Source organism: Petromyzon marinus, chromosome 16 (genome assembly GCF_048934315.1).
Source record: "Petromyzon marinus isolate PM22_M1 ecotype Great Lakes invasive population chromosome 16, UKy_Petmar_22M1.pri1.0, whole genome shotgun sequence".
In the NCBI taxonomy this organism is placed as follows: Eukaryota; Metazoa; Chordata; class Hyperoartia; order Petromyzontiformes; family Petromyzontidae; genus Petromyzon; species Petromyzon marinus.
The window spans coordinates 4,893,512-4,914,897 of NC_133682.1; the positions used below are offsets into that span (position 1 = coordinate 4,893,512).

Here is a 21,386-nt window from a genome sequence, read left to right on the forward strand (position 1 = left end):
CCACCGGTGGTAATTTTTCTTCTCGCTGACAAGAGGCACGGTAGTTGGGAGCCGCTTCTGCCGACGCTGGAGCCTGCGTCGGCCGACGGCAGCACAGGGGGCCGTGCGCTTTGGTCGAGGGCCGCACATTTTTGCCGGCAAGGCTCGCCGAGGTGCGGCGGGGCTAGCCAGCCTGCGGTGGCATCGGCGTTGGGCGAGTGTCCACTGGCGAGCGAGAGAGAGCGAGCGGGAGATCGTGATTGCGTGGATGCGGGGGGCGCCCCCCCCCACCCCCGTCTTGGCAGCGGCCTGGCTCTTGGCGTTGGCTGCCGGGTAAGCGGCGGAGCGGAGACGGCCACCGCCGTACCGGTTAAACTACTAAACTATTTTTTTTATTTTACCAGGTAAGGCCCAATGAGCTATGTAGCTCTTTTTCAGAAGCGACCTGGCCACAAATGATGGCTCAACAAAGTGGCTTAGCGCGTGGAAATCTATAGCAGTCAAATACAGTGCTCTAAACCCACGTTGATTCTAAAAGTGGAAGGAAAAATCGGAGGACCTGGAGAAAAATCCACGCGACCACAAGAAGAGAGACACGCAAACTCCCAATATACAACAGGAGTCAGGGTCAGGATCGAACCCGCGTGCTCCTGTATACCAAGAGAGGTAGTTAACATCTAGCCACCGTGGTGGGTTACGCATCCCCCCCCTGACAAAGCGGATCGATATTTGGCTTCTTATACGTACAAATGTGAAAAAAAACTCGCTCATGATAAAATAAGTTTTGTTAAGTGCAATGAATGATAGCACCTCTGATGGCTTACAGAGGCACCATGACCCCATCACGCACAGCATATACAAATAAAAAATACATTTTACAAGCGGTTCGATGGCTGTATTATAACTCTAAGAATGTATGTTAATCAATTAACGATTCATCGGTACAGTAGTTATTTCATCGCAGTTGCCTACATAAGAGACAATAAAGCATACATCCAATTGAAATTCACTATGCTGTCAAAATGTATACCGTCATTTACATTGATGTGGGACTCGCCGATTTCACTTGTGGCTGTTTTAATGTTTGGTTATATATTTACGCTCCGTGTAAAGTGCCAGGACCAAAGAACTAAAACCCACTGCAAATTAAGGATTCATGAAATAAAAAAATGAGGATTTTCTTTATTGGGAAGCATTTGGCTTGTTTTTTTTAGCCGTGAGCTACTCATTCATTGCACGCTCAGGTGTGCTCTTGGCCGGCCGTAATCTAAATTCACTCAAATGTTTTTAACTAGTTGTTCATCCATCTCGGCGATAGTTACGACAACGACGAGTACTGCCTCAGTACTCGTCTCACGGATGCTGCCCGTGGTGTTGATGGTCAGCGCGCTGCTCAACTTGCATCCCAGTGGCCAATTCGAGCTCCAGACTTGTCAGTTGGAAGAATCGGAAGGTTTCTTAAATCTACCCGGTCTCCGTGCACCCTGCAGTATACGTTGATTACACCACCGCAGTTAGTCGATCGGTAGTAGTCGCGTGTGGCGGAGTAGAGTGTGGGCATTCCCGCCTCTTCCAATATATTTGACCAGCGTGGAAGAGTTGGCCAAAACACCCTCGAGACCTTTAGAGGGGCGCTCTCTAGGAACTCCCCCTTTAGTGGAGGCCCCTCTGCCAGCAGTGATGTGAAAAGGCAATTCACAGGGCTTGCACCTTTACCTTCTACTCTGCCAGCAAACGCTGGAATCAAGCTGGAGCTGAGAGCGCCTCGCAGCCCCCCGGTAATTGGGGGGCACAGTGACCACGGCAAAATCCACCGGGGGGGGGGGGGGCAGTCGGGCGGTGCAGCAACTGCCAGAGAATGTATCCCCCCCGAGTCGGCAAGAACTCGCGTCGCCGGGGTGACACCGGGACAACACCCGCGCTGGAAACGTGCGGGGCGATGAGGAGGATGACGATGAGGAGGATGACAATGAGGATGATGACGAGGATGACGATGAGGAGGATGACGATGAGGAGGATGACGATGAGGATGATGACGAGGAGAAGGAGGATGACGATGAGGAGGATGACGATGAGGATGATGATGATGCACAGGTGGTCGCGAGACCTTCTGCCAGCACAAAAGGCCTCGTCGCCGTTGCCAGGGGGGATTGGAATCGGCCTCGTTGCTCACGGCGCCTTTGCGCCGTTTTTGACAGCGCTTCTCGGCTGACCAATTCTCCGGGCAGGTTTTTACGCCAACTGAAGACGTTGATGCCCCAGTCGAAGGCGTAAGCATGCAACGTCGTCTTTGTTGTTGTAGTTGTTGTGTTCCTGTGGTTTCCTTCCTCCTCAGCGCCACATAGACTCCAAAGCGTTCGCCGGGGGGTGTATGTGCCCGGGGTGGGTGAAGGGAACTTTTTTTTTGAAGTTGCGGTGGGGAGGGGCGAACGGGTCACGGTGACACCGCGCGGAAATGCTGCGTGGAAACCTTTACAAAACAAGCCGGGGCTCAAAAACCAAAGCGTGGAAAAAGAAGAGCGTCTGGTGAAAGCGGCACCAGCCTATTAGCGGCGCGCTTTACGAGCACAGACGCAGAAACTGCAAGTTGCGCCCCGCCTCCAAAGCGCACAATGAATGTGTTGCTAAATCCCTTTTTTCCTGGCCCTCGCCCGCACAATTCTGGGCAAGACATCAATCAAAATAAAAAGCTCTCTGCACGGAAGAGAACGTCAACACTGGCTGCAGTGGCCCTCTGGGAAATGGGAAGGAGCCCTACCAACCCCCACACCACCCCACACATTACACAACATACTGTGCAGTAGCAAGGATCGCGTGCCTATAGTTGTGCCACCCACCATGACTCATGTCACTCAGAGAAAATGGGACACGCTTCCACTGTGACACAAAGACACCCCCCCCCCCCCCCGTGTAGCCTCAACAGACTGTTGGGGCAAGTGCTGTTAGCGAGCACCTATGAAGGCCGGCACGGCACACGAGGGGGGTGGGTGGCCAGCACCACGCCCGACCGCCTTTGTCTCCCCGGTGGCGATGTAGGGGAGCGGCAGCATAGCGGTTGGCGCGCTGCGCTACAAACCCGGCGAGCTGAGCACGATTTCCGCTCACGGCCAACACCAGTGGGCGATTATCTTAACCGGTCCTGGGCCCCCCTTAGCTCGACTCAGCCTCAAATGAGTACCTGGTGCGCTGCGTTAAAAAAACCCCACCGCCACTGTACCACACACAGACACACACAGACACACACAGACACACACACACACACAGGCACGCACAGACACACACAGACACACACAGACACACACAGACACACACACAGACACACACAGACACACACAGACACACACACAGACACACACAGACACACACACAGACACACACAGACACACACAGACACACACAGACAGACACAGGCACACACAGACACACACAGGCAAGCACAGACACACACAGACACACACAGACACACACAGACACACACAGACACACACAGACACACACAGGCACGCACGCCGCACTTCCTCTCGGCAGTCACAGACGCTCCGGGCAACAAAGCGGGAGCCAGCGGCGCGTTCCGTCCTCATCTGGGGGGGGGGGGGGGCTCTGACTAAATTAGGAGGCGCCAACTGAACGCCCAGAGGAGGAAGTGGCCTCAGCTGCAGGCCGAGGCCGACCCAAGCCAGCCCCAGGCTCAGCTCGGCTCAGGGGCTGCTCGGCAGGCAGGGAGGGAGGGAGGGAGCGCAGTGCGATGGAGGGTGGGGCACAGTCGGGGGAGAAATGTTAATCATAAAAAAAATATTATAATTATGACAATAAAATGAAAATATACTAATTATTATAATCATACAAGCACCGCCTGCCATTATTTATTTATTGCTTGGGGGCATGAGCACCCTTTGCACACCGGGGAAGTGAGCGTGCGTCAATTCTCATCTGAAACAATTCGAAGGGCACCCCCAGCGGAAGCTGTCCGTGCGGAAGAAAGGTGGCTCAGCACCTGGCCTGCAAGTGGGTATTAGTCTGCCAGCAGCGGAGGCAATGAATGCTGCTGCTTCTGCTGTGTAATTCCCAGCGGAGTCATTTGGAAGTGAAATCCCAAAAAGGGTAATTACGGGGTGCTGGGGGCGGTGTAGCAGGTGAATGGCCTCACGCACACACTCACCGTTGTGGAAGATGTCGCCTTTGCTGAAGTCCAGCACCGTACCGTCGTCGGATTTGAAGTCAGCGATCGCGCGTGCTTTCCTGTGGGAAGCCAGGTGAAGGGGTGGGCGGCATGGTGGGGGCGGATGTTTAGATGAGAGTGTGGTGGGTGGATGCACAGAGGGGCTGACTTGAACAGGTCAGTGGTCAGGGGGAGAGGGATGGAGGGGTGCGATGTGTTACGGTGCGGTAAAGCCACAGCAAAGCGAGAGGCGTTGACACGGAAAGGTGTCGACACAAAGGGAGTAGCTTCTGTGGGACAATTTATGGACATTGAGGGGTGTTTCTTCCCCCGAAGGCAAAGAAAAAGCCACTGAACAACTGCCGATTGGCACGGCTGGCTACGTACGGTGCGAAAGAAGTTCAACATCATACTACACGCAAACCACCGCACCTGGGATCGCAGTTCCCACGCTCGCTCGACTCACAGGTTGATTACTCGAGCACACAAGCACAATAATCAACACTCAAGTGTTGCCATTTTCTTATGAACCCGAAACAATTTTGTGTGGTTGGTATGTGGATCATCATCATCATTATGGTAGTGTCGCGGTTCGCTCGCTGCACTACGAACCAGGCCACCCGAGTTCGATTCCCGCTCACAGGCAACACCAGTGACGATTATCTGAAATAGTCCTGGGCCTCCACAAGGTCCACTCAGCCTCAAATGCGTAGCTGGTGTAAAGTGTGAACATCGCTCCTAGGGTGGTGCTGGTTACCCACCAATTCCCAATGTAAGCTCCCTATTCCATCCAATAATCGAAGAGTGTACGTTGTAACACTGCGGTGAATGGTAGCGCCTCTAGTGGCCACTCGGGGTGATGTAAACCTATTGTTTACAGTATAAATGAATTAAAAAAACACACACATCACTTTGGAAACACGCAAATTAAATGTACACATATCACGAGCTTCATAATTGATGGAAATTATTGCTCTGCATCAGCCATACGAAAGAAGAAGACCGATTAATTGATCTGTTTTTATAACTCCCAACACGTACACCAATGGCGGCTCTACAAATGGGGCAAGTTCAGTTTAAGATTTCTAAATCGCCCTCGTAACACAGGTAGGGGGGGGGTCACGTTGAAGGCAATTATGTACGGTATTAATGAAGAATATATGCTGTTTGTGGAGAGAAAGTAAACGGGTTGCCACACACGTGGTAATGAATGTAGCGTCACCACTGCGAAAACTTATTTCGTGAGAATTTCTACCCCCCGCCCCGTTAGGGAAGGGGTGTCAATTATTTTTTGCACGCCACATGCTAATTGGTTGACATACGATGCCCAAGTGAAAATAAAATCCACTTCATAGTTACACTAATGATTAGCCACCACCGTTAACTGGTTTGAAATGTACACCCGAATATCGCTGCCCGTATATGTACGTACTGTATGTAGAGCTTCTTTCGCGCCGTACGTATAAATAAAATTACGCAAACCGTACGGTAAAAACGAGCGCGACTGTATACGGAATGCTACTAGCCACGGGCAAATGTGATCGCAAATACTTTACAAGCGTAGATATTGCAGAACTAACACACATACACCATCATAAAAAAAAACATGACCTGACATTTATAAGCTCAAGTTACAAATTAAAGCAGAGAGGAAAATTCTCGCTTGACGCAGATAGTCAACAAACACTATAGAACATTAAATCCGGTTATGAATGTTGTTTCTATCAGCCGTCGAGTTGAGGGTTCTCTTTGCCACAACAATACCAGGGGACCATCTAAAATTAAAGAGATTTTTTTTCCCGGCTTTCGGAAAAACTTCACGCCATGTGTGCGGTCCACTGCTTAAACGGTCAAATGCAAGCGAACAAGCGATGGTCTTCATGATTACGCAAACATCGTACCCCTTAACGTCACCATCCCCTTGTCTGGCCATCCCCGGGGACTGGCCACACCATAGACTGGCCACACCATGGACTGGCCACACCATGGACTGGCCACACCACGGACTGGCCATCCCCTGGACTTGCCACACCATGGACTGGCCACACAATAGACTGGCCACACCATGGATTGGCCACACCACAGACTGGCCACACCACGGACTGGCCACACCATGGACTGGCCACACCATGGATTGGCCACACCATGGAGTGGCCACACCATGGATTGGCCACAACATGGATCGACCACACCATGGATCGACCACACCAGTGATCGGCCACACCATGGGTCGGCCACACCATGGACCGGCCATCCCCTGGACTGGCCACATCATGGACTGGCCATCCCCTGGACTGGCCACACCATGGACTGGCCATACCCTGGACTGGCCGCACCATGGACCGGCCGCACCATGGACCGGCCATCCCCTGGACTGGCCACACCATGGATTGGCCACACCATGGACTGGCCATCCCCTGGACTGGCCACACCACGGACTGGCCACACCACGGACTGGCCATCCCCTGGACTGCCACACCACGGACTGGCCACACCATGGATTGGCCACACCACGGACTGGCCATCCCCTGGACTGGCCACACCATGGACTGGCCACACCACGGACTGGCCACACCATAGACTGGCCATCCCCTGGACGGGCCACACCATGGACTGGCCATCCCCTGGACTGGCCACACCACGGACTGGCCATCCCCTGGACTGGCCACATCATGGACTGGCTACACCATGGACTGGCCACACCATGGACTGGCCACACCATGGACTGGCCACACCATGGACTGGCCACACCACGGACTGGCCACACCATGGACCCCTTTAAATCTTCCCCTCAACCTCCTTAGCACTTGCTTCCTTAGGCCTTGCACATCCAGTAGAAGAAATAGGAGGCACAAGCTACGCAAGAGAGCACAACTCGGAACACAACACACGCAGGCCTCATTAGGCTGTAAACTGCTCTCGCCTAATAGATCAGGCTGGGACAACATGTAGTCTCGAAATATAAACACGCATTAGCAAGGTCCCTACTGAGGCTGGCAGTGAGCCCACAAATGAATACTTTTGACAATTAAAAAAAAACTACATTAGATTGGTAATGGATATAAACAACAAGTGTGATCAGTAAACGTGTACTCTGTTTCTACACTCTAAACAAACACACGAAAAAATGTTTTTTGCATCAGAACAGTACTTGTATTCAAATAATCCTGGGTCAAAAGGAAGTTCTTGAACGAGATCAAAAATATTTTCATTTACGACTGAAATACATAATTTGCGTACCGCGTATACATTTCCGATGTCATCACGAAAGGAAAGGTTGCCTCACACCCCACGAAACGTGATGATTTGTTAATCTGACACGGACACCACTCAATGGAATCAACGAGACATTTTTATTAATGAGAGGCTCTCCGATACGGCTCTCCCCTTGGGCCAAGGTTCCGAGTAAATATTTTCGCGGCGTTGGGAGCAGTCTGCACTTGCAGACAGACGCAATGGGAAGTCGGCGCTCCGCTCAAGATGCCCTGGCTCGATTCGGACGCTGGCAGAGCAAACGCCCGCGCGGACGCATTCACAACCTCGAAAGGCATCCACGAAAAACTGACAAAGGGCCAGCCCAGCTGCGTTGTTCAATTGCAGCAGATTAAAATTACAACAAACGCCGCTGAGATGGAGCGATCCGGGCGAAGCACAAAAGCGAGTTGGCAAGCGGGCACCGCTGCTGCGACGGGAGTATCGCCCCCGTCCAATAACGTGTCATTTTCGTGTCACTACACAAGCCGAGTCGCACAGTAATAAACAGTGTCGGGGCCTCTGCCGTGACCTCCCTGGCCCCCTTCGACCCGCGGTGAACGAGCGCCGAGCGCCGTTCACCGCTCTCGGCTTCGCGATCTCATTTTCGACACGGGCGGCCTCGGCTTCTCTCTCTCTCTCAAGTCCGCTGCGAATTGCAGCTGGGGAAGGAAAAAAATAGCCGCTGCAACCTTGCCCCGAGGGCTACGGCCGTTTAAACTCACCTTGCCACCACAATCGTCAGGCTCAGTTAAAAAAAACCCCCAACACTTAACGTGGGAACAATTATATCTCACAATACCGAGGAGAATTGCATGTAAACGTGTTGTCTTGAGCAGGATATCATTATAATGTAACTGACAATTCAGGGCTTTTCGTGATTTGGAGAGACGTACACGTTGACCCAGAATGCCACTTCAAATTGAGATAATTCCTGGGCAAACCAGGACAAGTGGCAACCCCCAACCATAACTATTGGCACACATCCCCCCCCCCAACCCATCACGAGCAGCGATCCTGTCTCACCTATCCTCGCTCTCGCACGGAATTTCCGAAACGAAGGCCGTGTGAATCCCGCTCATCGCGGCTGCGGCAGCAGGCGAGAACATGAAATACCTCAGCGCGCTGGGGTTCGCCTCAAACACAACCGCCCTCACGCGCACCGTGGCGTGCGCGCATCTGCAGTTATTTGACAATGTTTTGAAGGGGAAAAAAATAATAATCGCTCGTGCGTGTCACGCTGGCACCCGCAGAAACGCACCCCCCGGCCCTCACCCCCCTCCAGCGCCGCGGCGCCGTCGCCGAAGAGCGCCACGTTGGGTTTTGGGAAACATCGCGATGTCTCGCCCCCCCCCCCCCTCTGCCCCCCGTGACTCCACGCTCGCCACGTCGCAACTTGCCGCTCGTCCGGCGTGTCAAACGTTGCTGCCTCGCATGTGTAGCAGCCGGTCGCTCATTTGCGAAACGTTCTTTGGCGAGTCACGCAATTTGTAACCATTAGTCACATCATTTTAATGTTAAACAAAAACTGTAAGCTGGATGTAAACTAAAAATAATAACAATAAACAATTTTTATTTTTATTTTACCAGGTAAGGCCCACCGAGCTACGTAGCTCTTTTTCAGAAGTGACCTGGCCACAAATGAGAGCCCAACGAAGTGGCTTATCACGTGCAAATTTAGAGCAGCCAAGCACTCTAAACGGACCCGACAAAAAAGCCGCGCGACCATGGGGGAGAATATGCAAACTCAAAATATACAGGCGTCAGGGTCGGGATCGAACCCACGCGCTCCCCGCGACCTCCTGCATACCGGGCGAGGTAGTTAACACCTCGTGACTGTGACGCCCCCCCATGGCGGTGTCACGGATGTCTTATTAGATGTGGCACTCAAGCCCCATAAGCCATCGGTGCCTCACTAAATGCCTTTTGGTTGTGCAGCGAATCTCGCACGTTCGATGAAGCCCAGACGTCTCCCATGTTATTTAAGGAGGTAACCACGCAACCTGTCGACTGCCTCGTGCTAAGGCTTATGAAAAACGCAGCTCGGCGACAAAACCAAAACATCGCCGAGGACGCGGAAATCTTGTGGCCCAATATCGCAAGCGACATTCAAAACGTCCATTCCGTTTCACGGGGCGCAATTTGGCTTCCGATGTGTCGGTAAAAAAAAAAAATTACGTATAATCCCATTCAACTTTCGAACCAAATGAGTCTCGATTGAAACGTTACTTTATTTTAACTCTGGCGAAGGTGAAAATGGTATGTCTTACAAAATATGGTTTTCGTAAAAATATATATAATTAAAATCACATGACATCAAATTTTGCCGGCACAACGCTGCATTTTTGAGGTGACGGTTTAGAGCCAAAGAGGTCAGGATCCTGCTCTCTCTGGGGTCGTGCGTGATTACCTGCGGTGGACTAAATTATACCGGGCTGGCTGCGAAATTGTTCCGATTCTGTGGCCAGCACGGTCGACATGGGGGCTGGAGAGCAGAAGCTGGCCCTGTTGTGGATTAGTCATGTTCACTTGAATAAGGAAAAAGCAGGGCAGTGACAAAGGTCACGCCAATCTATTCAGAAGAACGGAAAACGATTTATAGCGACGACCTTTTTATCCTCCGCCCGGAGTCAGTAACTTGGCAACGTGTGATTAACATTGAAGGTTCAGGTTTACCGGTGATTTTTTTTTGTCACAAAAACAATAATAATTATAGTTGTTTGGCTCATCGCTAAAAAAAATAATCACCAAGCATGTGAATTTAAAAACATTAAATGCAACTGGGTTCTGGAGAAATTTACCGTGTGTGAGACCATTGTACTCTTTGTCAGATCTGTCAACAAATATTCCAGCAATGTTGCTGTGGTGTAATGGTCAGCAGCGTGCTACTGGACTTGTAAACAAGAGTTCGCGGTTTGATAACATCTCCCGGCGTGGCAGTTAAAATAACCGCTGCAAAGTTTCTCAAATTCGCGCACGCCTCTGTCCGACGCGGCACACACGGTTAGTCAATCGGCAGGCCTGCCATAGTGGGGTAAAGTATGGGTACTCCCACCATTTTCCGAGACGTTCTGCCGACGGTGGTAAGAGAAGCAAGTTTTAAAAAAACATTTGGAAAGGGGCTCTCTAGATTGGCGCGATTGAAAGCAGTGGCTGAAGCAGAGAGGAGGGAGAAAGCTGCAGCGTGTAGGCCGTGTGTGGGATTTAAATGTTTTGTTGTTCCATTTTTCACTCAATAGTGACCGTTGCAGCAGAAAATACCTGGAGACCATCCACACAGCCAGGCCTAGACGGGAATGAGGACTGCGGAGGGAAAGACAGGGGAGCGGAACGGGGAGGGGAGGTGCAAGACACAACATGGCACACAGCTCAGGCAAGACTGAGGGAATGAGGATGTAGGCATGACTGTGAGCTGCTGCTTTTGTTATTGCTGTTATGGTGGGGCTGAAGTGCAATTTAGTGGCAGTGGTGATGGTAGCGATGGTGGTTGTAGCGATGGTGGTGGTGATGATGGTATTGGTGGTGGTCATGGTAGTTGTGTTGGGAGTGGTGATTGGTGGTTGGTGGTGATGGTAGTAGTGGTGTTTTTCGTGATGGTGGTGATGACAGTTGTAGTGATGCCAATGGTAGTGGTGATGGCAGTGATAGTGGTGGTGGTAATCGCGGTGGTGGTGATGGCAGTGGTGGTGATGGCAATGGCAGTGGTGGTGGTGATGGCAGTGGTGGTGGCAATAGTGGTTATGGTGGTGGTGTCCGGGAATGGCGGTAGTGTCCGGGGAGGACAGGAGGCTGCACGTGAGTGGTTCCCCACCCTCTCGACATGAACTCGCAAAATCCTCACCCTGTCCTGCAGAGACCCTGCGCTCGCTTAAGGCCCATTAAAGCTGCAGTAGCACGGCAAAAGTGTGCGAGCGGCGAAAATACTCAAGTTTATTTTGTTATGATTTCCCCATTGTGGTTTGCTATAAACAGACGCGATGATTCTGCCTGACCCAACTAATCTAATCAGACATTTGCACATTGTGCCATCAGCCAACTGCTGTCAGCGGCTTCAAAACGTTACGCATTTCTGCGGGGCATTTCAACCGATTCAAGTCTGCGCCGAATCGCCATACATCTCGCGAGGGAGATTGTACTTCAATGGGACGCTGGGCCACCCGTCAAAAAGAACGCCCTTCTCCGTACGCGGCGCCTTTACCGGCCAACGCTTCCGCCAGCGGTAATCGGCGCACGTCCATCGAATCCAAGAGTGTATAGTGTGGCTCCTTGAGAGCATATCTTGGGGTTGTGTGTGTGTAGACGGGGGAAGGGGGGGGGGCAGACCTAACCAGCCCCCCCCCCCCCGTAGCGATTTGAGATTTGGGCACCCGATATACCGGATGCGCGTTGGGATATGAAGTCCAACAAAAAATCCTTGACTACTGCCCCCCCCCCCCACCCAATTTACTTCGTGAATGCAAAGTCCCTAAGCCAAGAAGCCGCTGCTTCTGGCCCTGCCGTGTTGAGGGCGAGTCGTGAGTAGGGGCCTCCGCTGAGTTTGTGGATTTGGCAGACTTCTTGGACGTGGTGCACGGTTTTGCTCCACCCCACAGGAGCACAGCGGGGGGCTCGCTCTTGTGCCCCATCGGTGGAGGTTGGCGATGCACGGGCCGTGACCGGTGATGGCCCCCACCCTAAAAATACTACGTGGGTTAGGAGGGGGGGGGGGCCAGTGAGCCCAATCACCCTTCCCTACCCCTTATCCCGTGGGCACCAAGCCTCGGGATTGTTGTCCGCGGAAGATCTATCGCCTATTGCTCGTGCTTTCCTGATGGGGGCTCTTGTTTCATAAAAAAAAATAGATCCTCGTACGAGCCCTTTGGGGCCGTCCATAAATGACGTCACGCCATTTTGGACGATTTTTGACCCCCCCCAACTCGTCACACGGCGTCACAAAAAGTCAGACCCCGCCCTCAAATATGACGTCACAAAGCTCTGCCCCCCCCCCCAAAAAAATATATATAAAACATGCTTGAAATCGCTTTAAACTATTGTCATTGTAGTGTGTATTTAATGTGGCGCTGCACTCTGATGTTGTAGGAGAAAACATTTATTAAAAAGTCCATTTAATTAAGTAGAACGTGTTGTCTATATTTATTTAAAGTTGCGCATTTTGATGTGACGTCACATTTTTCAACCCCCCCCCCCTCGTCACACATCGTCACAAATGTCTGACCCCGCCCCCCCCCTAGGTGCGTGACGTCATTTATGGACGGCCCCTTTCTTCAGGAGCTGGGTAAAGTTCTGTTAGCGAGCGTCTATTTAGGTCCCCCCCCGCGCCGGCATCATTTTACACCGAGTGGACCCACGCGAGGGACGGTCCACGGGGGGGGGCAGAGGGCTACAAATAGGGGCAGCAATCGGCAACATGGTGGGGGGGGGCCGTTTCATTCCTTGCACCCGCGGTGGGAGGTGGTGGCGGGCGGGGCGGGGGGCGGTGGGCGTGGGGGGCGGTGGAGGCGGTGGGCGTGGGGGGCGGCGTGGGGGCGGGGGGCAGTGGGCGTGGGGGGCGGGGTGTGGGGGGGGTGGGCGTGGGGGGCGGCGTGGGGGGCGGGGGGCAGTGGGCGTGGGGGGCGGGGTGGGGTGGAGGGGGCGGGGTGGGGTGGAGGGGGCGGGGTGTGGGGTGGGGGGCGGGGTGTGGGGGGGGGGGCTCCATGCCAACCGCTGCCACTGCCGCCATTACACGGAGCGCTGAGGGTGCCACACGCAGGAAGGGGCCTCAACCACACAGCCGCCCGCCCGCTTGGCCCAACTCGACTCGCCTCGCTCGCCCACCCACCCGCTCACCACACGTGCGCACACACCACACACATCACATACACACTACACATACACACACCACACACGTACACACACCACACACGTACACACACCACACGTGCACACACCACACGTGCACACACCACACGTGCACACACCACACGTACACACACCACACGTACACACACCACACACATACACACACACCACACATACACACACACCACACATACACACACACCACACGTACACACACCACACGTACACACACCACACGTGCACACACCACACGTGCACACACCACACGTGCACACACCACACGTACACACACCACACACGTGCACACACACACATACACACACACCACACATACACACACCACACGTACACACACCACACGTGCACACACCACACGTGCACACACCACACGTGCACACACCACACGTACACACACCACACACGTGCACACACACACATACACACACACCACACATACACACACCACACGTACACACACCACACGTGCACACACCACACGTGCACACACCACACGTGCACACACCACACGTACACACCACACACACACCACACGTACACACATGCACACACCACACACGTACACACCACACGTACACACACCACACACCACACGTACACACATGCACAAACCACACACCACACATACACACGCGGACTGCACTGCAGGAATCCGGGATTAGCTGCGCATCGCCGTGACCTAAATTCCTCGCACTGTACATCGCACTGTATAGACGGCGACGTGCTCGAGCGGCAAAGGGCTCCCTCGAAAGCGAAGCAGACGGCGGCGGCGGCTGGCCGAGCGAGCCACGGGGAAGGGGGAAAGAGAACGAAGCTGGACATTGAAGACAACGGCGGAGAATGAATATCGAATGTGGGAGGTGGTTAACAAAAAAATATAAATGACCGGGTATTTACGATCTGCTCCATCTGTGTAGGTGTGTGCCGGCCTTCATAGGTGCTACCCGCTAACGGCACTTATCTCAACAGTCTGTACGGGAGATCCTTTATCTTTGTATATAGCGCGTGTGTGTGTGGGGAGCGGTGGCGCAGCGGTTAGCGTACTGCGCCGCGAACCCGACAACCCAACATAAGGTGACGATTATCCGGACCGATCATGGGCCTCCTCGGTCGAGTAAACATCGCCACTCGGGAGAGACAAAGGTGGCCGTGGTTGGTGCTGGCCACCCCAACCCCCTCGTGTACCACAGTGCCGGCCTTCATAGGCGCTACCCGCTAACAGCACTTGCCCCCCAACAGTCTGTGAAGGTGACACGGTGGTGGAGATGATGGGTCTCTGCGGAGTGTGTGTGCGGGTTGTGGATGCGAACGCGTGCGAGGTTATTGATTTCGCACAAAAGGGTTTTCTTTATTCCCCAAGCTGGCCATGTGCGGGTAAAATATTTCACGAGGGTGCAAGCAAACCAAAAAAAAAGAGTCACCCAACAAATGCCACGAATTTTGTCGAAATTCAACGAAAGAGAAAGCGGTCCACCGGCATCCTGGTTTAGCGTAGTCTGAGCCACGTTACCATGCCCAAAGGCAATGGAGAATATCCTTCATTCGCTAGGGATGATACGTAACTTCACTGTGGACGCGTCTAATGAACGTACTGCAGTGGCATACGTATGCATTTATGCATTTGAATTGCTTTCGCACAGCAAGTGGCCAACCGTGCTAATCAGAGAGGTGCAATATGTCAAGCGGCCTTCACACAGCCCACGGTGTTCAAGCCAGACACTAAAACTATATAAACATTTTTTTCTTATTTTACCACGTAAGGCGCACTGAGCTGTATCGCTCATTTTCAGAAGCACCTTGGTGATCACAAATGATAGCCCAATTAAACGGCTTATCACGTGGAAATATGTACCAGCCAAAATACTCGAAACGCACGTTTCAAAGTGGAGGGTAAAAACAGGACCTGGAGAACATGCAAACTCCAAACATGCAGGCGTCGGGGTTGGGATCGAACCCATGTAAACGAGGTGAGGTAGTGAGAACATCTCACCACCACCACCACCACGGTCCGTGCCTTCATCAACCCGGTTGACTGGGCATCGATCAACGATTTTGCGGTCTCCAGAGCCTTGACTTGGATGAATGTGCTCTGTACATTACCCTGTGTCCACACTGGCCATAGACCTTGAAAGAGGAGTACCCCATCCACACTTGGACTCCTCGACGTCTACGGGCAGGAAGTGTTCTGTGCGATCCACCAACCCCCCTCGCCTACACTGCTGGACTATAGGAATGGACAGCAACAACCGTCGGACACTTTGCAGGTAGCTGAACAGCCTCCAGCGTAGGGCAACATTACATCAGCATCTATGACTTGATATCGTACCGCGCACACACAAAAGTGTGAAACAAGTCCCGAAGCACCAACGGAACAAAGAAGCAGACCTGAACAGCGCAAGGCGTACACGGGTACAAAACGGCAGACCGACAGAAATGTAGACGTCCTTTGCATGATCGGTACTCCCGGTGAAAATCTTTGAAACCCATCTGTTGTGGATTACAGTGACCATCTCCACCACAACTGAAACGAAATGCCACGGCAGTAGCTGGCACCCGCGTCCGTTTCCCAAACGAGCGGGTGCCAGGTTTCTAATCCGTCTCTTAATAATACCTTTTTTTTTTTTACACAGAAGCGGCCAGCGCGTGATGTGGATCGAGCGGCGAAAGAATTTCGTTCTTTTTTTTGTTGTTGTTGCCATGTTCCGCGGTTCTCACGGAAAAGTCGCGTGCGCCGCACGGCGGAATTGCCAAGACCACAGCGACGCCCTCCCGTCTCGCCGGTGGGCTGCGGCAGGTGGCATTGGCGGAGCCACTGCCGAACGCGGAAAAAAAAAAACAACACAACACGTGGAATTCATTTTGGAGGACCGCAAAGGGCAGGATCTACCCCTCCCGGATGAAGTTACACATTTTTTTCATTCATTGCCAGCAGCGTTAACAGAAATTTCCCGTCCGCCCTGCCTCGAGATTCCAGGCTCCGCATCGGCATCGGCCATCGTCTCTCCACCGCTGGATGGAGGAGGCCTCCCCAAAGCTGTCGCCGCCGCTGTGCCTCACTCCCACGCACGCACCCGATCTCATCGCTCCTTTCCGCCCTCCTCTTGCGGGTTTTTACGGACACATCCGTCCCGCAATTGAACGCAATTAGTGTGTTTAACGCGAGTGCACTCGTGTCAACTCTCCCCCCGGCGACACGTGTCGCCGAATCTGCACCAGACAAAAAAACGCGCGGGCACATCACCGCTAGAACGGCCATGGCGTGGCTACTTTGGCCACAACTACGCGGACTGAAGAGGCCAACCGAACCCGTGTCACCCCGTGCACGGCCATCCTGTGTCATCCACGCGAAATCTCTCCCGAGCCTGTGATTGTAAGTATTAAAGACACTGAAATATGAGTATGAGGTGTGCAGCCCTGCAAATGCTTTTTTAAAAAGGCCTCTACTGATGGGGCATTTTGGTCTCACTCCATCAAGCTGGTCACACATGTTGAGGAGGTGGAGGCACCCACACTTCACTAAATCAAACGTGACCTGCCAATCACACAACCGCACAAATGTACTGCTGAAAAGAAGGCAAAAGCGGGAGGAGAAACTTGCACTCCTGTTTCAACTGCCGTGCCAGGAGTCGACTCGAACTGGCAATCACTGGATATTGCAAGTACGGTGCGGTTACCGTTACACCACAGCAGCATCCCTGCAAGTGTAAAAGCAACTATGCATTAAAAGAGAATTATTAGGTTTTCAAAGGAAGAAAGTAGCACACCAACCCAGCATGTGTGAAATCATTTACAGAGAAATCTTCTCACCAATTGCCGCTAAGCCCAATGGTATGGGGCAACTTTATCCTGGCGTTGTGGGAAGCATGTCTCTCATGTGGCCTCAACACAAATGAGACGTCTGCTTCTGCGGCTCATCATCAAAGCAATCATTGAATGTGCCCGGCTCAAAATATACCCGATTGATAGAATGAGGGCAGACAAAATGGTAATTAAATTAAATTAATCTTGTTCGCCGCGAGAGCTGAGCATTTCTGCACGTCGTTCCAGAATCACGAACCGGGTTCACGAAACGCATCTTTAATTCACCTTGTTGTGGCCATGTTCTGGCTGCAGGGGCGCGTGCGAGCGTTTGTGCGTGCACGTGTGTGTGTACGCGCGGCGATTACTTTGGGGGTGAAAAACGGCGGCGGGCGGCGTAGGAAAATTATCGTCTAACGCGAGGCTGCGGGCAGAAGCGGCCGCCCAAGTCGTATCGTCCGTCTGCAACTTACTGCTGTGCCGATGGTGGTAGACATAACAACACAAGGGCTGCCGTCACCATCCCAGCAATCCCTGCACCCTCCTGCAAGAGCGAATCGTGCTCTCCCAATGATAAACCACACGATGTACACGGTGCACGACACAATTATATTTTCTTTTTTTTACGTGGCTTATACCCCCCCCCCCCCGATCGGCATTATGTGATCAGACGAAGTATCCTATCTGATTACTTGCAGAGCAGTGCCACCTCTTAACGTTACAGAACGGCCCGCGAAAGCAGCTATTATAGAACTACCTCCAAGGAACCTTTAAATGACTGCTTTTTTACGCAGTACAGCACAGCAATTTCCCACCGACAATGCCACAGAGAGTAATGTTTGTCACATTTAACAAAGTGAGAAATCGAGTAAACCAGAATAGTCTCATTTGCAACAGTGACCTGGGTATTTAATTTTTTTGCGTGTGCAGTCAATGTTAAGGAGTCATTGTTATCAAGATGAATAAACATTTCATAAAGAGCGACTGGAGTCGTTGGTGACCAGGCCTGGACAACATCAACTTATCCCACTTGTAAACACGGTTTAATCACAGGTGGCTACCCATATTCAATCCTAGGATCTCAGCAGTGCCAGCTCGGCGAGAGTTGAGCTCTGTGTCACCGCAGCCACCTCAATTTTACATATTAACACGGCTTCAAATGTCATGTCACGTGTAATGTTGTTGTAACAGCAGCAGTAGCAACTGTGATCAGAAAACATATGGGTGTTGAACGTCTTTCGCACTGTACGTAACCAACAGTGCTAATCGGTGGTGTGGAGGAAGGCCACCAAACGAAACACTAAAAGCAGGTCTAAATAAATTCTTTTTTCAATCTAGATTTTAAAGTGCATAGCTCCAGTGGCTTCCTAATATCAGAAGAGCGTTCCAGATGGCCGCAGAAGAGCATCTGAAAGCGCGCGATGCGGTGACCGTCTTTGTTCGATGGCTAGCCAAAAGCCGCCGCTGCGAGAAATGAAGGTAACATTGTCTTCATTGACCCCCAGATTACACCCAGCAGGGAAGGGAGGGCAGCTCTAATGCGGAGCCACCTCCACGTGGGGTCACCCTCCGCCTGCCTCGCCCGCGAGAGAGAGGATCAGGAGGCTGTCCCTGGGAGGCTCTCCTCGCAGCGAGGCCCTGTCGTGCACGGAGCCTCGCGCACACAGTGCCAATTTCGTTCGTGAAACTATTGACGAATATATAGTCGTCAACAAAGTGCTTTCTTTCTTTTAGTTTACGCCAGTGAACGATGAGTGGAGGGAAATCGTTGAGCGTGACGGTGACCGACTCTCCACCGATGATCAGAGCAGGATTGGCGATGGCGAGACGACATTAACTAGAGGAATCTAAACGAAGACGCAGACTAAGATGACTTAGTAATGTTACCGAGGCTGCAGCGCACCGAGCAAGACCACACAATGGTACTTGGCTATGCAGTATACGTGTTAAAATATTTACCGAGGTCAGCAATTGGGGGAAGAGGGAAAGCAGGGTGGGTGGTGGAGGGAAAAATCACGCACTAAGACGAGAACAAAATTCCACATCTTGCCGTCAACTGGACGGAGCCACACCTGAGCGAACGGCCACATGCAACCGAATCGCGAATACGCGTGGGCAACTCTGCAACCGGCCGCGAGCAGTGTTTAGTTGCTTACAGCGGAGACAGACTCTGGCGCTCAAAGTATCGGGGGACCCGCTCGGCGATGCGCAGCGGAAACGCGTCTCATCGCGTGCCATGCGTTTCTTTATTTTTTTGCGCGCACCGCCATCTTCGGCTGTTGCGATCCTGAATCACAACGTCGTGTTCGTCTCCTTGTTCCTGCGCGACCGCTCGCTCGGACGCGGGGGAAAGCAGCTCAGCGGGGGGGGGGTGGGGATCCGATTCCGGTTGCACAACCGATGGCTCATCAGGCGTGGACCCCGGCTAAAGGCTACGGTCAAAATAAAAGGCCGACCACTACTAAACTAACACCGCCCACACTTTCCACATTTGGCTTTTGCCTTCGTGGGCCCCCATCGGCCTCGATGCCGCGCGCAGCACGCGCCGAGAAGCACCGCGCGGCGGTCGTGAATGCGGAACGAAAGGAACGCGTTTGTGGCTCGACCACAGCGAGATGATGGGAGGGGCAAGGGGGGGGGGGGTGGTACGCAGACCCAGCGTAGACCTCCCCACCACCATTCCACCTGCAATGCCTTTTTACAGCTAATTTCAATGTACACAACACCTATTGCCTGGCAACAGCTTTCACACACTTGCCCATTATCCTCCCCCCCCCCCCCCCAATCAGGGCCATTCATGCTGCCAATGCCATGCCCGCATGGTATTGGCTGCAGTGCCTGCATTGCATTGGCTAGGGGTTCGGGGGGGGGGGGTGGGATGGGGCAGTGCGGTGCGGTGGTTTAGCAGCATCGCACGACGAGTCCAGCGACCTGCCGGATGAGGGGCCTCCCCCACGCCGTGTTGCTCGTGGGTGGGCTTTTCCGACCATACTTCACCACATTGGTCAGCAGTGTGCGGGTTTTGATGAAAGGGGGTGCGGGGGGGGGGGTCTAGGACCGATTCAGATATCGCTCGCCACTTACGTTAAGCCGTGGCCAGAATTCTAACTCGGTTCACCCGGTTCATAGATGCTGCCCAGTGAGGGTTTGGCGAAGGGAGGGGGAAGAGAGTAGAGAACTGGTTCTGACATCACTCGCCACTGATGTGAGCAGTGGCTGGAAATTGAACTCGGTTCGCCGGGGTTCATGTCGCAGTGCGTTAATCATGGTACCACCACACAGGATGATGTTGCATTACCTCATTGGGGGGTTGGGTCGGCTGCTTCTGTTCTCAAACATCTGTGTCCTGGAGGTCACCCTGCAGAGATCACACACAGCCATTAGAGGCTTTTAATTCCACGAACAAAATTACGACGCATTTGCATTGCACATCGATATTAATTTCATTTCACGTGCCAAATATATATTTTTATGCAATTTCACTTAAAATACTGTGAACAATTTTTCTGATTAGTTTTTTTTCGTGTCAGGGTATTTTATTTTAAAGCTCAGAGGACAGAGCGATGATGAGCTGGCCAAGCTGAGCTCCTGGGTTCAAATTCGGGCAGCTGCCTTTGAATTGTTGGGTCTAAGCCCAGCACCAAAATACCATAATTCAATTTGGGTCAGCACTTAATTCGGCCTAATCCAGCTCTGATAATTAAAAGTATGCCTTTGACTGTCACGCAAATGTGAACATCGTTCTGTGGCAGGTGGGAAAGTGCTGCCCCCTATTGTGCATAAGAGGTTACCTGCAGGGAACTCAGAGGTAGATCTGCGATATCCGCATCTGTGGGCCATTCTTTAATACAGGGAGGTCGCACTGCTCTGCGAGAGTTGCAAACGGATTGTTCGTGTCATGACGCAACACGGATAGCACAATCGGCATAAAATTGGAGAGAAAAAAACGAAGCGTAAAAATGAATCTGACACCAAAAGCAGATCATTCCTAAATTTGACCGTACGTATCCACAACCGTATCTCAAATGATCACTCGCACAGCGTTCACCAAAACTTTAACTTTGCTGCTTGCTGGAAACAAGCCACTTCTTGGCTGTATTATCAGTTAGGCACCTACAGTTTGGTATATGAAGGGAAGTAATGAAAATATTCGTTATTATATCCGTCCGTCTACCATCCGCGATGCAGAGGGGGGTGTAACGCGAGGTCAATTTCGCAGTAACGGAATTACAGCACGACGCAACAAGCCCGCGAGAGACAACGTTTAACATTAGTAGCGTTGCGCATGTTAGGGCTTCTCAGTGTCCTCAAAATCAGCAAGTCGGTGCAATAGCCACGAAGA

At 52.4% G+C, this 21,386-nt stretch overlaps 1 protein-coding gene across 6 annotated transcripts in view; it reads right to left on the reverse strand.

The window, feature by feature from the left end:
- The window catches only part of LOC116942958 (rho GTPase-activating protein 26), a 112,641-nt gene that overhangs the window by 14,088 nt on the left and 77,167 nt on the right, over nt 1-21,386 (reverse strand). For 4 of the 6 annotated variants that reach the window (XM_032955469.2, XM_032955467.2, XM_032955470.2 and 1 more), the window contains 3 exons: nt 20,343-20,402; nt 10,652-10,693; nt 4,139-4,218 (listed from right to left, as the gene is read on the reverse strand). In XM_032955469.2, coding sequence (XP_032811360.1) covers nt 4,139-4,218; nt 10,652-10,693; nt 20,343-20,402 — 182 coding nt within the window. The remainder of the gene's footprint in view (nt 1-4,138; nt 4,219-10,651; nt 10,694-20,342; nt 20,403-21,386) is intronic. The other 2 variants (XM_032955472.2, XM_032955468.2) reach the window with 1 other exon arrangement.